This window comes from Diplotaxodon limnothrissa, linkage group LG15 (genome assembly GCF_057381915.1).
Source record: "Diplotaxodon limnothrissa isolate DT_005_m linkage group LG15, D_limnothrissa_male_GT1.1, whole genome shotgun sequence".
Lineage (NCBI taxonomy): Eukaryota > Metazoa > Chordata > Actinopteri > Cichliformes > Cichlidae > Diplotaxodon > Diplotaxodon limnothrissa.
The window spans coordinates 451950-472943 of record NC_140610.1 but is presented as its reverse complement, the minus strand read 5'-3'; the positions used below and the strand labels follow the sequence as shown (position 1 = coordinate 472943).

Here is a 20994-nt window from a genome sequence, read left to right as displayed (position 1 = left end):
GTCAGGGGTCTGCAACCTTTAACAGTGAAAGAGCCATTTGGACCCGGTTTCCACGCAAAAGAAAACACTGGGAGCCACAAATAATTTTTGACATCTAAAATGAAGATAACACTGCATATATTGTTTTTTACCTTTATGCTTTGTGTTAACAACTAAGGTGTGTTGCTTATGTAATCCTTTAAGTGCTACAGAGAAAATTACATTCTATTTATGCAATTAACACATTTTGAACTCTTAAAGAAATATAACCAAAGGAAAGACACCCAGCTGAACTAAAATTATCCATGTAGCAAACAAAAACTGTTGTGAGCCGCCACCCTTATATCGCCTGTGGGCTTTTGGAGCCTTGACCTGACTTTAAAATAATTGGGAAAAAAGCACAATGCTGCTAAAAAAAAAAAGAAAAATAGATATTTGCAAATTCTGCCTAAATATGTATTTTACCTGGTTAATGTGTGTGGCGGGGCATGGTCTGCAGCGCCACTGCAGGGGAGGCGACGCACCTGAGCAGCACCCGCAATCACGCCTCGCCGCCTTAACGTCTGTGCTCTCTATGCTGTTATGTTGGTGTGTGTCGGGCTGTGAGCTGAAAAGCTACAGCCGACTGTATGCGTACAGCAACCGTGTGTGAAAAGTGGTCAATAAAGAGATGCTGAAAAGTTTGTTCATGGAAACATAGTCGGGTCTGCCGTGATATGTTTACAATAAGACTTATGATCCCGAACCTCTGTGCACAGCGTCTGCAAATCGGGGCTGTACGAAGTGACTTTCATCTTTACGCAGGACTGTAAGCTGTCATCTGTGAGGCGTGAGCGGTGTTTGTTTTTAACATAGTTCACGGTGGAGAATAGCTGCTGACATAATGTGGATCCAAAGATCCATAATTGGCCTACCTGGGGTTGAAAGTCTTGATAAATGCACGGCGTTTCAGCGGGTATACCGGCTTCCGCGAATGTGACGCTTATTTTGAGCGATGAAAAAAATAATAGAATATAATTCTATTTTTATATTTCAATATCACAATAATCCAATTTAGAACTACAAGTTTAAAAAAAAACCCTAACATAAATAAAATACACTTCAGCTAAATACTTCTAATTTATTTTCCCAAACCACGCGGAGCCGCACTATAACGACTAAAGAGCCGCATGCGGCTCCGGAGCAGCAGGTTGCCAACCCCTGGTTTAGATGATATGACGATTTGAAAATGCCTCTCATTAGAGAATTCCAGCGGTGATTTTGAACAAACTCCCCATTGAGTTTCTATGGAGAGTTTTCAGACTTCGTGTTGCTCTGAAGCGATTTGATAAAAATCTGTAACTCCCACAACAATGATAGTGACATTGTCTGAAAGCCAGCAAAAATACCTACATTTTGATGTATAATTTGTGGAGGTTGAGTGAAAATTGAGCGAGTAGCAAGAAGTTGTTCAGACATGAGGAGGAAGTTCAGAAACGTCCAGTGGCCACTGTTAGCCAGCTGCATAGCAACCATAACAACACATGTATTTTCTGAAAAAAATCACAATGATGCAACTGAAGACTGAAAGTGGCATTAAATTAAAACGGTAACAGATATGAAAAAACTGAATGATACATGAATAGCCAAATAATTTGAGAACATTTTAAAGTTTGAATGGAGTTTCTACGTGAAAGTATGAGGATGTAGTTAAGTTTCAAAAACAAGCAAGTTTTAGCAGAACTGTGGAAATTTCCCATTCATTTCAATGGGACAAAAAAAGGAAAAAAGCTTAATATTTTAATGGTAATGGTAATGGTAATGGCGGATATGTAAAGCTAGCTCATATACACGTAATATAATGTTTGTTTGCTTCACAATGAACGAAATACAGTCCAGTGGTTATTGGATTCCCAAGCTAAGTCAAACAGTATCAGACTACATCCGTCATTGTGTGTGACATGTCGGAGACTAAGGAGAGCAGTGGAAGGACAAAAAATGAAAGATCTCCCCACAGAAAGAGTCGAACACTCTCCGCCTTTCACATACTGTGGTATGGATGTTTTCGGCCCGTTCCTAACCAAACACGCAAGAAAAGAAAAGTCACGCAGGTGGAGTATGGGAACGACAAATTCGGACTGTGAGAAACGTCCTCAACGCCACACTTGCTCTCGCAAAGAGACGACTCACCGATTCATCGCTCAGAACCTTTCTCTATGAAGCAGCTGCAATAGTAAACAGCCGCCCGTTGACGACAGGCAATCTCAATGATCCTAACAGTTTGAAACCAATAACTCCAAATCATCTCCTAACTATAAAAACCACAACAGCTTTGCCTCCTCCAGGACAGTTTGTTAAAGAGGATCTGTATGCTCGGAAGCAATGGCGTCAGGTAGAATAGAATAGAATAGAATTCAACTTTATTGTCATTGCACATGCACAGGTACAGGGCAACGAAATGCAGTTTGCATCCATCCAGAAGTGCTTTAGTGATATAGATATATTACAATATATATTAGCAATAATATAGATATGTGAGTATATTACAGAAATGGGTCTATTATGGTATGTTATAATGTACACGGTATGAAGTATGTTGTGAATATTCTATAACTATAAGTATGTACAGGCTGTAGTGAGTACAAGCTATGTACAGGATATGAACAGGATATAAATATGAAAAACTATACAGAATATGAAATAAATAACTTTACAGAATCTGGGATATACAGCTATACAGAAATGGGAACTATGCAAGTTGTAAACAGTTGTAGGATTAAAGATTATCGAATGTACAGAATGATTATTTACACAGAGCTATACAGTAGTGCAGTTAAGATAAGTGAGGGTGTAGATAGTTTCTACAGAGGCTATATAAAGTGCTAGTGGTTGTGAGTGGTGGTTCAGTCCATGTTATTATTGTGTTTGAGGGTACAGTTGTCCATTGTGGGTGTGTGTATGTTCAGTCCATGAGTTTAACGTGGGTCAGATGTCAGGAGGCAGAGTTCAGGAGTCTGACAGCTGTGGGGAAGAAGCTGTTCCGGTACCTGGTGGTCTTAGTCCGGAGGCTCCTGTGGCGCCTCCCAGAGGGCAGGAGGGTGAAGAGTCCATGTGATGGGTGACTGGGGTCTTTGATGATTTTCCCAGCCCTTTTCAGACACCGCTTCCTGTAGATGTCTTTTATGGCAGGAAGTGGTGCTCCGGCGATGCGCTGGGCAGTTTTCACGACCCTCTGCAACGCCTTCCGGTCCGAGGCAGAGCAGTTCCCGTACCAGACTGTTATACAGTTGGTCAGGATGCTCTCGATGGTGCAGCGATAGAAGTTCACCAGGATGTCTGAGGACAGGTGGTTCTTCCTCAGAGTCCTCAAGAAGAAGAGGCGCTGGTGAGCCTTCTTGACCAGCTTGGAGCAGTTGGTCGTCCAGGTGAGATCCTCGGAGATGTGGACTCCCAGGAACTTGAAGCTGCTCACACGCTCCACAGCCGTCCCCTTAATGTGGATGGGTGGATGTGGGTCAGCATTCCTCCTGTAGTCCACGATGAGCTCCTTGGTCTTCTCGGTGTTAAGCAGCAGGTTGTTTCTGTCGCACCACTCAGCCAGACGATCCACCTCCTCCCTGTAGGCGGCCTCATCGTTGTCACTGATGAGGCCAATCACCGTGGTGTCATCTGCAAACTTAATGATGGTGTTGGAACCATCAGCAGGTCTGCAGTCGTGGGTGAAGAGGGAGTAGAGGAAAGGGCTCATCACACAGCCTTGTGGTACACCGGTGTTCATTGTGATGGTAGATGAGCAGCGGTTATCCAGCCGGACATGTTGGGGGCGGTTGGTCAGGAAGTCCAGTAACCATTTGCAGATGAGGGAACTGATACCCAGGTCTGTCAGTTTCCTGATGAGTTGTGAGGGGTGGATTGTATTGAATGCTGAACTGAAGTCTATAAACAGCATTCTGGCGTAGGTGTTGTTGTTGTCCAGGTGTGAGAGGACAGAGTGCATTGCGATGGAGACTGCATCCTCTGTGCTCCTGTTCCGGCGGTATGCGAATTGGTGGGGGTCCAGGGTGGGGGGGAGACAGGATTTGAAGTGTGCTAGGACCAGTCGCTCTAAGCACTTAGTGATGATGGGGGTGAGTGCTACTGGGCGGTAATCATTGAGGCAAGATGGGTTGGAGTTTTTGGGTATCGGGACGATGGAGGTGGATTTGAAGCAGGCCGGTACCACAGCGTGGGCCAAGGACAGATTGAATATGTCTGTGAGCACTCCAGGTACAATACCTAACAGAGCAATTTTGGAGCAGATGGAAGAGAGAATATCTTCACAACATCAGGGTTCGGCAGAGATGGCATGCTGCTAAAATGAATATGTAAGTAGGTGACATAGTGATGGACAAGGAAGAAATACTGCCACGATCCCAATGGAGACTTGGTAGAGTTGTGGACACCATAATAGATAAAGACGGACTTGTGAGAAAGGTCAAAGTAACCTTTGCAGACAGAAACCTTAGTAAAAAGGGTGAACGTTTGCATAAGATGTCTACAGTGGAACGCCCAGTTCATAAGTTGGTTCTACTGTTAGAAAGTTGTGAAAAGCAAGATGCACTAAGAAGTTAAAATGCAATGAAAATTAGTTGTTGCATATACAAAGGTATTATCATTGTTAAATTACCTGTTTAGAAATTATTTGTGTTTTATATTGTTTGTAACAGCAAATAATTTGGTGGAAGTGTAACGGCGGATATGTAAAGCTAGCTCATATACACGTAATATAATGTTTGTGCTTTTATTTTGGTAACTTCCTGTGCGACTGGAAGTGAATGGTGTAACAGTAAACAACTTGATGTACAAAAAAGACGGAAGAAAACGGAAAACTAATGCTAACGGAGAAAAGGGAGAGAAGAATATGGTTAAATTGTACAAAAACGAATGGTTCTAGCTACAGTCGACAGGGAAACAAGGTTTGTAATGTATATGATTTAATTTGAGCAATCTGAAATGCATAATATGTATTATATAGTTTAATAGAAAACGGTTAGACCACTGTAATGAGCGGTTAAGATGGTGTTACATAAATAACATGGTAATTGTTTTATTTGTTTGTCTAGCTCTTACGTTGGTTCGTTGTCTGATACACGGCAAGGAATAATAAAGGTCATTCAACAGCCATCAGTTCTGGCCTTCTCAGTTCGACTGGATGCTACAGTAATAGTAATAAATACCAAAAGTTCTAGCTGTAAAGAGCAGAAATAGCAGAATACTGTAAAATTTGAATGGTGAAAATAGCACAAAAAGTGGGGAAATAGTTAAAGGCCAAAAAACGTACGGAAGCAACTAGAACTAGAAAAATTTGCATTTCCTGCGAAAATGCTGTGTGGATACTGTAAAGCTGAAGCTGTCCGCTAAAAACTGCTGAAAATAGCTGAAGAAGCTAAAGTCAGTATCTGAAAAGTTGTTGAAATTGCAATATCTTCGCAGACGAATAACAACGTAGCAAAAAATATAATAACTTTGCAGAAATGGAGTTACTTAGAAGAAACATAATAAGTTTGCAAAACTACTATATTAAAGGAGAATATAGGAGAAACAATCTGCTGAAAACAGCTGAAGAAGTTAAACTGTGCTGAAAGGATGTGAAGAAACTGAAAATTCTGCTGAAAAAAGGTGAAGCAGTAGAAATTTTTGCTGAAAAGAGGTGAAAAGCCAAAAATTCTGCTGGAACGGGATGAAGAAGCTGAAATTTGTACTGAACAGAGGTGAAAAAGTTGAACTGTCTGCTGAAAAGAAAAGAAAAAGCTGAAAATTCTACTGAAAACAGGCCAAGAAGCTGAAAATCCTACTGAAAAGAGGTGAAGAAGCAGATCTTTAAACTGAAAAGGTGTAAAGAAGCAGAATGTTGGGCTGAAAAGAGGTAATGAAGCTGGAATTTTTTTGCTGAAAAGGGGGTGAAAAAACTGAAAATTCTGCAGAAAAGGGTTGAAGAAGCTGAAATTTGTGTTAAAAACAGTTTAAAAAGTTTAAATGTTATCTGAGACAAATGTTGCCATAAGTCAGATTCGAACCCGGGCCTCCCACTCTGAGAACGGCTGCTCATCCTACTGAGCTAAAACACAGCTCACCCCGGCAAGCAAAATCAGTGACCACACTGATAATGTGGTCCGTTCATTTCAATTGCACCAAAAAAATTGCATACAAAATGTAATATCTCAAAAAGTATAGAAGTTTTGAGCACAAAAAGTCATAGCAGGAAAGAGCAGAAATAGCAGAATATTGTAAAATTTGAACAGTGAAAATAGCACAAAAACTGAGGAAGTAGTTAAGCGTAAAAAAAAAAAACGTACAGAAGCAACTAGAATATAGTGGAATAAAGAATCCGGTCATTAAGTGATGACGTGATGAATCCTACTTCCGGGACTAAAGTAGTCTGAGTTTAATATGGCTTTCGTGTTGTTAACATGTTTAATGTTTTGTATTTTCTTCTATTTAATCTCAAAAAGCTCCTAAAACAGTCAGTGATCACTGTTGACCTCCCTCGGCTTTTATTACCGCTAATCATTTATTTAAGCTCAGTTTTTAAAATAATGGATTGCATAAAACCTTAGGATGTAAATACAGCCCAGCCCACACAGCAGTATATGAATGACTAACCTCGTATTGTGGATGGATTATCTCAGTTGTTCTCCTGGCTGAAGTTTGACAGCATCCTGCCATGCGATTACATTTGTTCCTGACCACCGAGAACACTCACATTAACTTTTATCGAGTGGAAAAAAAAGTTAGCTTGTTTATATTATGCTAACATAGCTGTGTCGCTAGCGGTCACGTAGCACATCATTATATACCAGCTAGCCAAACTTCAGTAACCCTACAAACGTCACTGCTGTTTAGTCTTCTGTCTTCATTTATGCTGGAAGTGATAACAGAGGTGTACATTTTAATTTGTTTCCAAAACCCCGCAGTCAGGACATGCTATATTGTATTTAGATAGAAGCTAGCGAGCTAACTTCCTGCTAACTTCTAATTCCGTTAAATGTCATAAATTCCGTTTTCATGGATGCCTGGATGTTAAACTCAATTGTTACACCTGGTAGAGCAGAACGCTGATCATTTTATTAAAGATGAAAGACTTTAGACAGTTTTTCAACTCTCAGTAATGCCATAGTGATCGTTTGATATATGGACCTGCAGCGGAGTTTAGGCCCAGACACGGCTAGTGACGTCAGACTTAACGACCGGATAAAGAGAAACAGGAACTCAATAGTTTGAATGCCTGTGAGACATTCACACAACTAAACTGGGAAAGACTAACCTAAGCTCACGGGGAACACAGCCATGAGAGACAATGCAACACTGAAACAGAGAAACACAGGGCTTAAATACACTGGGGAATAACGAGGGGAATGAGACACAGGAGGAGGGCACAGCTGGGAGAAATCAGACATGATGAGACCAAAGGAAGCAAAACTCAATACATTCACCTAGGACACAGACCTTCAAAATAAAACAGGAAACTCACACATGCAAAGATACAGACCAAGAAACATGGACTTTACACAGAGGGAACACACAGGCAGAGAAGACTAAGCACAGAATAGAAGGGGCACAGAGAAACATGAGAGGCAAGGGATCAATACCTAGGAACCATAGAATAAATTACAAATGAACTTGACATAATACAAAAATCAAAAACTGAAAACGCTGTGTCAGGAGATCCAGGACCCTGACAGAAAGGTAAATGGCCTGCATTTGTATAGCACTTTTCTAGTCCCTAAGGACCCCAAAGCGCTTCACACTACATTCAGTCATTCACCCATTCACACACACACATTCACACACTGGCAATGGGAAGCTACATTGTAGCCACAGCTGGCCTGGGGCGCACTGACAGAGGCAAGGCTGCCAGACACTGGCGCCACCGGGCCCTCTGACCACCACCAGTAGGCAAACAGGGGGTTAGTATCTTGCCCAAGGATATTTGGCATGCAGCCAGGAGGCAGCCTGGGATCAAACCACTGACCGAGTGGCTGACCTGCTCTGCCACCTGAGCCACAGCCACCCAAGCAAAGGATCCAAAGTTTTGCATGGTGATGTATGATGTCATCCTCACTCACAGGGAATGAGAGGCGAGAGGAATCTGTGTACGTACTGTGTATATGGAGACACTTGAACACTACGCTTGAAAAAAGTTCTTGGCTGCATAAATAAAAAATGACTGCCTCAGGGCTGAAGGCTTTGGTCACATTTTTACATTTTGCTTTGCATTGCCTCTGGTGTTGTGTAAGACACTGAACATTTTCTGTTATTTCTACTGGCAAGACTGAAGAACACACAGTGTGCTGGCTTGTTGTTCCATTCAAATGGAAAACTCAGAAAATAGCTGCACATGTGTCTGCTGCTGGAGCAGCACTAATCAGTGGCAAATGATGGATGATGAGACTCACAACAGCTCGGATGAGTTTGGCATAATGTTTTGTTTGTGCAAAGGCTGCGTATAGGAACACGAAGTTCACTTTAAAAAACACTCTTCATTGGAAAATTTACCAGTGTGGAAACTTTTGTGACATGAGTAACCTAAAAGTTAATAAAGACAATAGTGATTGCATTGTGTGAACTTGTAGATATGATGAAAACAGCATTACGCCTTGGCTCAAAGTTGTTTGTACTATAAAATTATGTTGTATTATTAATTTGACTTACAGGTGTTTGTTTATCCAGACAGATACAGACAGTAATGAACCAGCAGCTGCAGAAAACACATGTTAAAAACACCGTTATAATTTGGCACTGGTGTGGAATAGTTTGGTTAGGTTTAGGCACAAGCAAGGACTTGATACGGTTAATGAAGTGTTTATGGTTTGGATTAAAAGAAGTAGTACATATTAACCCTCCAGGACTTCTGTTTTCATGGTTAAAAAAAACAAAAAACAGTGAAGGCTCAGGAATGTTATGGTTACATGGATTTCCCATGTTGACGTGGAGTAATGTGGTGACGCTTTTGTTCACTGTGACCTGGCCTACAGACTTTGGGGAAACATAAATACATCATCTTATGTTCTCCTTTGCTCCTGTCATAATTAATAAGGCCACAAGACGGTGTTATTGCTAACATGTAAATATACAGGCACTGTACTATGTTGCAACCACATACTCTATATAAAAGATGGACTGGGTCACTATTGTGAAACCCATTCTACAACCTTCTATAATAATGGATATTGGAAATCACCATAAAGCTGGGGTTTATACTACAATTCACCCTGTACAGTTATGAACCAGGGAATTATCTATAGGGATACAGTTAATATGTAGTTATTTATTGAATTGGGCTGTAAATTTAAGAATTAAAACGTGCTGAAGCTTGTAGGCGATCGTGGCTCAAGAGTTGGGGGTTCGCCTTGTAACCGGTTCGAGCCCCGGCTTGGACAGTCTCGGTCCTTGTGTCCTTGGACAAGACACTTCACCCGTTGCCTACTGGTGGTGGTCAGAGGGCCCGGTGGCGCCACTGTCCGGCAGCCTCGCCTCTGTCAGTGCGCCCCAGAGTAGCTGTGGCTACAATGTAGCTTGCCATCACCAGTGTGTGAATGTGTGTGTGAGTGGGTGGATGACTGGTTGTGTAAAGCGCTTTGGGGTCCTTAGAAGCGCTATACAAATACAGGCCATTTACCATGAAGCTGGCTTAATTTTGTAGCAGTAGATGATGACATCTGGTCAACGATATAAAATTAAACTTTTTTCCTGTCGGGGCTGTTATAATCCCACATATCTCTGATAAGATCTGTATTTGTGACTTCAAACACAGGCTGTATATAAAAAATGGATGAACCTTCTTGTTCTAAAAGTTGAAGGAAGTGTGAAAGACTTAAATCTGCATTCTTTCTAATGGCCAGCAGGGGGGGACTCCTCTCCTGGCAAACAGACATTTGGCCGAAGAAACAACTACTAGAAACTTCTTGCTTAGTGCTTCAGTAGACTCTTTCCTGATGAATTTACTGTCTCATTCACTGATGTAGATTACTGGTGAATAAAACGTGATGTTTAGATTTGAAATTGTGATCAAAATAGAGAACAAAGACAATTATGGGTTTCTGATTATGTGACAACTCACCAGCCTATGAGCTACCTGTGTGCCTGAGTTTTTCCAGCAGAAAATGCCCAGCATAAGACTTCAGAATGGAATGGGGCTTTGGAGCGTGATGTCACGGGGATGGGCATGGAAAGGATTTTGGCCTGATGCGCCATTTTCTGGGGCCAAACAAAGCGCAAGCGAAAAAGAAGCGAAAGCACACACGACAGCCATGGTTCGTACTTGCTGTGTGGTCGGCTGTAATGTTTGATCGCACGACTGGCAAAAGAATAAGCTTGAGAATGGTTTGTCTTTTTATTCTTTCCCAACCTGGAAGCAACATGAGGGAGCTCATATAGCGGACCTTACCAAACGAAGGCGTCTAGCCTGATTAGCAGCCGTGAGACGAGCTGATATGCAGTTCTCTTCCATCTCCAGATATCTGTTGGTGTGCTCCAGACATTTTCATTCCAGTAAGTTCTATATATGTTCATATCACTCTTTATAGCTTAATAATATTATTGTTTGTGGTCTCGGAGGTTATAGAAATTGCGAACAAACATCGACTGGAGACATACATGCTATGTAACGATTCGCTAATTCTTTCGCACAACTGTAGGGAAGCCTGCCTATGAAATGTATGTAATATCTTGCTCGATTACCAGTGAGGTAGTTTGCATCAATTTTACAATTATGGACACATAATATGACAACGAGATTTTAGCAGTTCATTGATAAATGTATAACATTAATTGTTGTGGGGGGTGTAATTACGAAACTGGTTCGCAGTGTAAACGCTTACTCCACAAACAAGATACGTAAAGATATCGGGGTAAGACAATGGCGTCAAGTCATCGGGGTCTTTACTCCACTGCCGTATTTCATATGGGTCCACATTTGCGATGCACTCTATTTTTTTGCAAGTACCACCACTTCGCCTCTGGATGCAATCGGTCTGTATACCGTCCATTTTCTTTTGACCTCCTTTTAAGCATGTTTCTTGTAGTCGTCGTTCCAACACAGTGTTTGTTTTGATTCGTGGCCCTGGAAGATGGCGCCGCGCTCCCACAATAGATTGCGGCGTGACGTCAACTCCAAAGCCCTATTTCACTAATCAACAACTGACATGATGGCTGTGTTCATCCTTTATTTACAGTCTTTGCTTTCAACACAACCTGCTAACGTTATAAGAATATCTTCATCACTAATGATCATTGTTAGCAGACACAGGATTCTCTTGGGTATTTATGAAGCTTGGCCTTGCTCCATGCTTGCTCAAATCTTTTGCACCATTTTCATGCCAGACGACTGGGAGGAGACTAGCAATGCTTCTTCTGCACCAGAAGGAAGCACACTGTCACAATCTGGCGAGGGCAGACTGTATGAATTGATGAGAAGGACCCAAAACACAGACTCCAAGGAACAGGGAACAAAACTTGAATGTTAATAAAAAGTGAGCCGTTTAATGAAGCTGGTAAAAAAAAAAAAAAAAGGTACAACAAAGGGCAAGGCAAACTGAAGTAAAACTAACATTAACCTAAACTGAAAGAACTAACCAAACAACAGGAAAAACTTGGACATGAACTCTAGAAACATGGCATGGAAAACATGACGTGAACAACAGACAACCTGACAAAGAATGACCAGAAACACACAGACTAAATACACACAAGGGTGATTAGGGGAAGTGGAAACACATGGGGAAACAGCTGACACTAGTCTGACATAATGAGACAAAGGAAGCAAAGCTGACTACACTGACATAGGACACAGACCTTCAAAATAAAACAGGAACATGAGATGCAGACAAGACAATATAAACCTGACAACATAAGACAGGATGAAACAAAAAGGGTGAGGGAAACTTAAATACGGGGGAAGAAAACACAAGGAGTCTAATGACCAAATGAACTTCGCTAATCTAATGAACTTAAACATAAACAACATCCAAATAAACTAAAACTTAAAACACTGGGGCAACAGACCCAGGAAACTGACACACACGCATTAGGAGAATTGAATACCATCTTGAGAGTGTCTGATTAGCAACAGCTCCATTTTTCAGCATGATATTGATCCAACACTGCAGAGCACTATCAGTTACAGATTGGCCTCCCCAGAATCTGGACCTCAACATTATTGAAGCAATGTGGGATCATCATCATCATCTTAACACAGAATAGAATATCAAATGATTTGAATAAAGAATAACTGTTACCTCAGTGCAATAGATGGTGCTTAGTGCAACCATGAATCCACACATCAACTTTTTGTAAACACATGTTCCTTTATGGCATAAATAAATATATAGGCACATATGCAGTTTTTCTTACCCTCTGATCTAAATGTGAGAAAGCCCCTCTTAACACATGTCCATAAAACAGTCTCAGTTTGTGGGAGAAAATAATAATAACAATTAATAATGAATGTTTGTTTTGGTTTTTTTAAAGAACCAACAACCCAGAGTTCACCCATGTCTAAACCCAAATGCTCTCTACATCACAAACTACATACAAACTAATGTCAGGGGACTGTGCTGCTAGGAATAAATTCACCACAGTGCAAAGATGATAATGAGATAAACACATAAATTCAATTTATAAGAAAGGAACTTAATATTTGGAGTTCACATTGAATCTCTCTGTCTCCCCGGTGGGTGTTTCCCTTAAACAGCAAGTCTAAGTGGGACAAAACCTTTAGTCTCTGACGTAAGTGCAGAGGAACGGAGCTGATGCCATCTATTGATTAGTTCCACATTCCTGTTATTTGGAGGCTCAGGACACAGTGTACTTCTCAAAGAAGTAAATGTTGAGGATGAATCTTCTATATGTTCCTCATCTGTGCACATGTGCAATGCCTGTTGTGGGTGGGGGGTGAAAATAGAGTGGTTCTTACAGCTCACAAAAGTGAAATCTGTTCAGGGACTGCTTTATGAGAGTTTGATCCAAAGATCGACTGGAAAAAGCTGCAGTGTGGATACTTATTAGAAGCACATGTCCTGTTTAAAAGTCAGTACATTGCCTGCTACAACTCAAAGTTTTACTTGGTATTTCCTTAGTAATCTCAGATACCCTGACTCAGGGTCCCTGAGACCTCAGTTGTTTCAGAATTACAACAATGCAGAACTGGTATGTTGGGTGTACAGCTAAGCTTCAACACATTTCACATTTTTTTTCTTTACCTGTGATCAAAGTTGGGGAGAAAAGCTCATAGTGCTATGTTGCTCACTGGCACCATCCAGTGGCTACAATTAAAAAAATGGCACAGGTCATGTGAGTCATACGTTTCTGGGTGACTGACTCACGCTTGGATTACGAGTTCATGGCATTCATCTGGCTGGGCTTTCTATAGTTTCCCTTTGTTAGATCATTAAGAGCATGAATTTCTTATAAATGGCTGTGACGCCTGCTTTGTGGATGAACTGGTAGAAAACATCTTGTTTTAAACCTCCCGTCTGGAGGCTGGCCACACATGACGCAAATGATCACTTACCTGCAGCTGATCAAGCCTCATCGGGGAGCTCTTTAACAGTGTGGCTGAGCGCTCCTCGGGGTGTTTAGGATTTCCAAATCTTCTGTGAAGAAGGGGAAGAAGCGTGGGGCTTTTTCCTGGCTGAGGTTCAGATAACTGTTGATGCTACACAAGGGGCTTCAAGGCATGAGAACCCCTGGCTGCACTGGGACGGGACTCACTGAAGTCTGGGAAATAAACATCCAGAAACAACACATCCACACCCTGACTTAAATTTACATTCCTTATAGTAATATGGTTATTTCCTGCGTTTGGTCAAATAAAATACAGGTGTCATGTATTTTTACTCTTCCATTTTCCACACCTGGGAAGTAATATATCAAGCCTTGAGGAGCCTTAAAGTTGCTTCTCTCAACAGAGCCACACAGTGGCCAAACCCTTACACTGTTACAATACAACTATGCCAATACTTTAAAATATTATGTTATAATAATCATTTACAAACTTCTATACTGTTCAAACAATAATATGAAATGGGTTTTTTTTTTATTTTATGGACAGTGACGTTTGTGGATTATTTTCTGTTTCTTTTATCATTATTATATTTCTTTATAATATTCATTTTTGTTCTCTATCTTGTATTTGCTTTGATTTTTTTCTGTGCTAATTTCTTTTCTTTTCTTTCTTTCTTTCTTTTTTTTCTTTTCTTTTTTTTTAAACAAACAAACAACAAAAAAACACAAAACTATGTTTATTGTAAATAATGCCTGAAGGACTGTGTGTTCCAGAAGTGGAGCAGACGGTCTGTTCCACTTCTGGTGGCATCTGAAACTAAATCACTAAAGAAAATAGAATAGTTATTACATGGAAACAGAATTGATTCCTATTAAAATACAGCAGACATTGGTGTATACGAACTGTTTTAATATTAAAATAGTAAAAACAACAACTCTACTTAGATTAGTAAGTCTACAGATCAGAAATAAGGCTTTTCAGTTTAATGCACTGCCAGACTATAATGTATTAAACTGCGACCCCTAATGGCCTGAAAATGTAACGACCTCTCTGCGCGTTGTCCTGTTCTGCCGTAAAAATGACCACATTCTGACTCCTTCACTGGCTTTCAGTTAGCAAAAACGAAAAACACACGAAGTCTTAAAAACGGAAGGCTATGTTTTTGTCGTGTTTCTGAAAGCATCAGTGCTAACAGTTAAATAAAGTGAACTGTGATGAAAGTACACATCCACTATAATCACACTGGAAAAACACCTGTCAGACTGCTTTAAATCAGGCTGTACTATAGTTTATTAGAAATAAAGTTTTTAGTTAAAAACAGGCTTTATCATGCGCGTGTCTGCTGGTAAACCACAGCACAGTTTCAATTGACTAAAGCCTCTGACAGGCGTTCCTCAACATTTGCAATTCAAATAAAGCTTTTGTCAAGATATGCTTCTGCTGTATTGGGCAGCTAAACGTAGTCATCTTTAGATATGTTTTTTTGACAGTCTGGCATAAACTATCAGTCCTAAAAAAAGACAACCTCCTGATTACAGACTGATAACTGTCACTCAACAGATACTAGAGATGCTCGCTGAAATGGATTTCAAGTTAAGTGATTTCCATGAAAATGATCTCAGTGGAGCACACTGGCCTGCTCATTTGTATGATGTGGAGAAAGTGGCACTGCCTACAGAAGATCTTCCTTTGAGAATAGTGGGCTTTAAAGACAAAATGTTCATTCTACTAAAAACAAAAAGAAAGGAAAAGGAAACAGTAGATGCAAATGTGTGTCACACGTTTCCTATTAGCAACCTGTGCCACTGACAGTAAACAAGTATGCTGCATTTCCATGATGGTGATATGTGTTTTGCATTTGCACATTTAACTATCTCTATTGTGTTTAACTCTCTCTATTCTTTTCTTTTGTAAAGTCATGTAATCTCAGTAGCACCTTGAGAAACAAAGGAAACATCCAAAATCAAGGAATAAAACAATGCTGACCTCTCTCATCATTTGACCACAAACCATGAAACTGAAAATCTGGTATTTGTGTTTATTCTACTTATTTATTTATATTATATAGCAGAGATAATACAAAACACACATATACTGTACCAGACATAGCTAAAAGGTCATTTCCAACCGTCGCTCCTGGATGGAAAGAATTTATTGTTAATACTAAGCCATAACATCTTTAGTTCCATCTCCTTTTGTTAGGTTTCTTCCTATCAGGAGGATCAAGCTTTCCAGCCTTAGAGTTTCAGGAGTTACACCTCATGCTTTTGTTATGTGTTGAACCAGTCAGACCTGAACAGATCGGGGGGGGGGTCCATTGTGTTTCCTTTCATGAACGATGTAGAACTAGCCCAAAGTCAGTAAGGCCACAGAAACATTTACGTGTAGAAGGAGGCATGAACAGTGACTGGGTCACAACAGTATGGAACAGTATAACTATACAACATTTACAGCATTCATTTTTTCCCTGGTGTTTTTTTTCCGCAATCCCTATCTGCAAAGAAAATCAGAATTGCATGTGCTGGTGTGACATGACATCGTTGATTGGGGCAAGAATCCAGCAGGGTGTAAAGCATAGGTTGAGGAAACTGAAATAACCTAAAACAATTTTTTTTATTGTAAGGTCAATAGATTAAGAGTATACCAGATAGGCAGTTGACTGAAACACAAATATAATTCACTACTGCAACACAACCGGTATAAAGTGTTGTAATGTGGTCCTCGATTTGTTACCAGGCTGTTTTTAGTTTGTTACATTTATCAATGGAAACAATGCTAACCAGCTTAGCTGATAACAAAAAAAGCTATAAATAATGCAAAAAAGAAACAGTTTGCATATTATATACAGAACTGATCACCTTTATGTTTTCAGACTTACAGTCAGCCAAAAAATAAATAATAACAAATATTTGTGACCGAGATCAATCTAATCTCAACTTTCTTTCGTTAGTATTGACCAGTGACCCACATGTTTGGTGTTTCTACAGGTCAGACTGCAGAACTTCCCAGGTGGTTGTAGCTAATATGGTAAACATGGAGGGTTGTGACATGCCGAAGGTAACACACTTAACAAATACTCCTACTTTGAAATCCCAGGCCTCGCCCAGGGAGGGTGTGCCATCACAGTTCCCAGCTACTTCCACTGGGAGATGATGTGACAGCAACAAAAGGCAGCTTTATAGCGTGGGTGGATTCTTAAAGGTTCAGTTTAGAATGGGACATTTCAAATGATGTACAGTCCTTATTCTAGCTTACATCACAGATTAATAGGGTGCTCTCCAAACCACCCAAAATAACTTCCCTCATCACCTGAATGTAACCAGAGTGCCATGCCTCCTTTAGCATCCCTAACCTTGATTCCACCCCAAATAGATTTGTTTTTTCAATTTAGGGGCAGAACGCTTACTCGAATGAGAAGTAAAAAGGGAGAAAAAAGGAGAGCAAAAAACAAACAGTCCCAGTCACTCTTATTTCACTCAATGGCTTTAGTACCTACATACAACAGTCTAATTTCATACACCACGTAATAAGCAAATATCTAATTCCAAAGTCTTTGCAGTGAAAGCAGCACCCTTCTATAAAACATTCGCTATCATTTACCAATCAAATGGGCTCTGATCTACATTTCCTTCTCATGTTACGGAGCTATACGCAGGATCATGATTCGCTGAGCAGGACGTCGCGCTCTCCCCCAGTTGGTTGGATTGTACACGTCAGCAGTCAACAAGTTGAACCCAACATGTATCACAGTCCTATCATCCTCTTCCTGGTAGTATCGTGTTGACACAGTACAACTACTTCGGGTAAGTAAAACAAGCTAACAACGGACAGTTAACTTCCCTTTTTCTTAACCGCTAAATGTACACGTAAGTTTTATGAAGTTGGTCAAACCGCTTGCTTCTACTTTTCCACACACAGGTGTTAAAAACAAGCGGCAGGAGCGACTGTGTAACAAATGACACGGCTCTCCTCTGGAAAGCCCTCGACATCTTTTTTAGAGCAACCGTCAGGAAGCGTTTGACACACAGTTCAAGAACTGTCACGCGACAATGGAGCGTTCATGAGGAGGAGCGCGAGGACGCAATGTTGCACGGAAGTTTGTGGCGAAGAGGCGCGCGACAAGGTGAATGAACGCCACTGCTATTTAACTCCGGAGTGTGTTTTTACTTAAAGAAAATGAGGTTTCGGCTGCTCAAGAGGAATCTGCTCGCGCTTCTCGGCATTTCATTCGTAGTTGTTACTCTTTTGTTTTCAACACGCGTGTTATTAGTTTCTGATGACACAAGCGGACCCGGTAACACCGTAAAAAAGAACCCGGGCGTGAGCTCTAGTGACCCGGTAAAGTTGAACTTCAGGTCGCTGTCAGAGCTAACTCAGTCCGTTTACAGTGCCAACTTAAAGCAGTCTGTTTACAATGCAGACAGATTTCCAGGGGACCCTCGGCTGGTGCTGGTTGTGCAAGTCCACAACAGACCAGAATACCTCAGCCTGCTTATCAAATCTTTGGCCAAAGCTGCTGAGGTCCACAGTTTCCTCCTCATCTTTAGCCATGACTATTTTTCAGAGGAAATCAACACAATTGTTCAAGGGATAACTTTCTGCAAGGTACTGCAGATTTATTTCCCCTTCAGCACTCAGCTGTATCCCAGAGAGTTTCCTGGGCAGGATCCACGAGACTGCCCCCGAGACATATCCAAGGACAGGGCTCTGGAAACAGAATGCCTCAATGCAGAACACCCTGACTCCTACGGTCATTACAGAGAAGCCTTCATCACTCAAACCAAACACCACTGGTGGTGGAAGCTGCACTTCGTGTGGGAGCGAGTGCAGGCGATGCAGGGCTACAGTGGCTATGCAGTATTTCTAGAGGAAGACAACTACATCTTACCAGACTTTTTCCATTTTTATAAATCAATGATCGAGTTCAGAAAAAACAACTGCCCAGACTGTGACTTGCTGGCTTTGGGTAACCATAATGGCCTGGATGGTTTCACCGCACTATCCAACAAGGTGTTGACCACAGGCTGGATGTCCACCAAACACAACATAGGCATGGCCATCTCCAGGGAGGTGTACTACAAGCTGATGGGGTGCAACAATGAATTCTGCACGTACGACGACTACAACTGGGACTGGACTTTGCAGCACATCTCTGGAACCTGCATATCGAAGCCCCTCAAAGTGGCGGCAGCACTGGGCTCCAGGGTTCTTCACACAGGAGACTGTGGACTTCACCAGAAGGAGAACTGCAGACCAGAGTGGGCCGCGCAGAAGGTTGACGAAGGACTTCAGAAAGCTAAGGCCGGCCTCTTTCCTCCATCACTTGTCCTCGATGGTGCAGAACCGGTGGCGCACAAAGCGCACATGAAGAACGGAGGATGGGGAGACATTCGCGATCACATCCTATGTAATAACTACGCCAAACGACTCTGAACTGCGACTTTTTAACATTCTACAGGTGTGCCATCTGAAAAAGACTTTTTCAGGCTTTTTAGGGGCTGCATTGGGTTGTCTTCGCTTTCAGTGTTTTGTTTTTGTTTGTTTTCTTTTTAAATGATCACCCCCCAAAATTGGACCAAATCACATCTAAACATACTGCATTGTTCAGCACAGTAAAGACAATATTTTTTTTCTTAAATTACCAAAGATGTATGGGTGCCAACACCTTTTGTTGAAATTTGTTCTGTATGCTGCCTGCAAGCTCAGTTCAACTGAATGTCAGCAGCTCTCTGGGTTTCCTACAAGCCACAAAATTAGACTATATATATATTGCACTTTGTTGTAAACTGAGAGTAAACCATATCCAGAGTGTGCACATACGCACTGTCATTTCTGAATTTATTTGCGAATTCTGTAACTTGGAGCACTGCACTCATTTATTTACATTTACATTTCAGTTTGTTGCAACATGATTTTTACACTGTTATTATCAAACGTTTGAAATTAAATGTTTTTACTCATGTGCGTCTTTGGTACGTTTTAAAGTAAAGACGCGTATAATTCAGACTTACAGCTTTAATCAAAGTGTGAAAGACAGTACATGAGGAACGTTGCAGCATCATCTTACAGCAGATGTTTGTAAGCTAGCTGTTGGAATGAATGACTTTGTAAATGGAATTTTCTTTGTAACATTCAGTGTCTGTCTGATATAAATGGGGATCTCTCTTTTGGGGTGAAAATGACAATTTAATCAGTTTCCAACTCCCTGACTTATTGATTCCCAGTTGTAAAAGCAGGAGGTGGCTTATTCTCTTTCTGATATGCAAAAGTGAACTATTTGGAAGCAGGATCAGGGTCTTGTAATGCTGCATTTCTACATTAGCACTTTTTTATTGTTGACAAAATGGACTAAATGATAATGTAATTATCTGTTATGGTTCTATAGAAAAAATCTTTTTCAAGTGCAAATGTTGGGTGAATAAAACTAGGTGTAATGATACATTTAGTGCCTTTAAGCTGACCTAATATGCCTTTTCTGCCTGGCCTTCTTTTAGAATAGATTTTAAAGCTGTATTGTTAACATTGTTTTTGACCAGAAATTCCAGTAATGCAGAATAACATTTGTTTTGATAGTTTATGGTCTTTGTCCATTCGATATTTAGGGAAAGTGAAATGTGAATGTTGCTTTTTACCAAAATGTTCAGTCTGTAGTTTGTAAAGAATATTTTTACACTGGCATTGTGTATACTATAGGTGTAATACCTGGTGTGATCTGGTTTTGGTGCACCTCTGTGTGCTCTCTAACAACTGAAATGAATGTGATAATGAAATGATTCCTACAGTACACACAAGTACTTTATACACAACACTTTATCTGGTGTATGTGTGTGTACCTGTTGTTTTGCTGATTCCTGACTTGCTGAGAATGAGACAAACTATTTTTTTTGTCATTGTTTTTATTATGTTGATATTAATGATCTAGCTCATTGCTCACTTTTGAAGGATGATGGGAAAATAAAATAAATGTTATCCCTTGTGACACTTTTCTTTTACACTTCTAAACATACTGCCATTAATGTATTCACTAAATAATGCTTCAGTTACAACCAGTTATTGTAATTGGTTCTTCCGGGAAACATTCCTAAGAATTTAGCGCTACATAGAAGTATGTCCTACTGGTCAGTGGGCATTTATACATATTGAATGTGTTTTTGTACTGGTCATCAAATAAAAATGGCAGCGTTTCAGACAATCAAAGATCAGTGTGTATGCCATGGGTGTCTGTTTTTGTTTTTGTTTTTTTAAAGGTTATTCTTGGGAAAGTGATGCTTTGCATATACTGGAAAGGTATTTCCAGGAAATTGTTGGAATATAATGTAACACCTTGAAACCATTAACAAGGCACCTCGGCAGATGAAATAACCCCAGGTGGAAGGTCACATCTTAAAAAGAAGCTTATTGTTGCATCTTTATAGCCTTTGTAGTGTCATGCTAAAAAGTGATTTTGGGGATTTGCCAAACAACGGATTGCTGTTATTTAAACTATTGTAATT

The 20994-nt window shown here is 40.6% G+C and overlaps 1 protein-coding gene across 1 annotated transcript; it reads left to right on the top strand.

Moving 5' to 3' along the window:
- The first annotated feature begins 17243 nt into the window (after positions 1 to 17243).
- On the top strand, positions 17244 to 20676 carry LOC146616744 (alpha-1,6-mannosyl-glycoprotein 2-beta-N-acetylglucosaminyltransferase). Its single transcript, XM_085372766.1, has 2 exons — positions 17244 to 17304; positions 17420 to 20676. The coding sequence occupies exon 2, from the start codon at positions 17678 to 17680 to the stop codon at positions 18932 to 18934; it is 1257 nt and encodes a 418-aa protein (XP_085228892.1). The 5' UTR covers positions 17244 to 17304; positions 17420 to 17677; the 3' UTR covers positions 18935 to 20676.
- Positions 20677 to 20994: the final 318 nt, after the last annotated feature.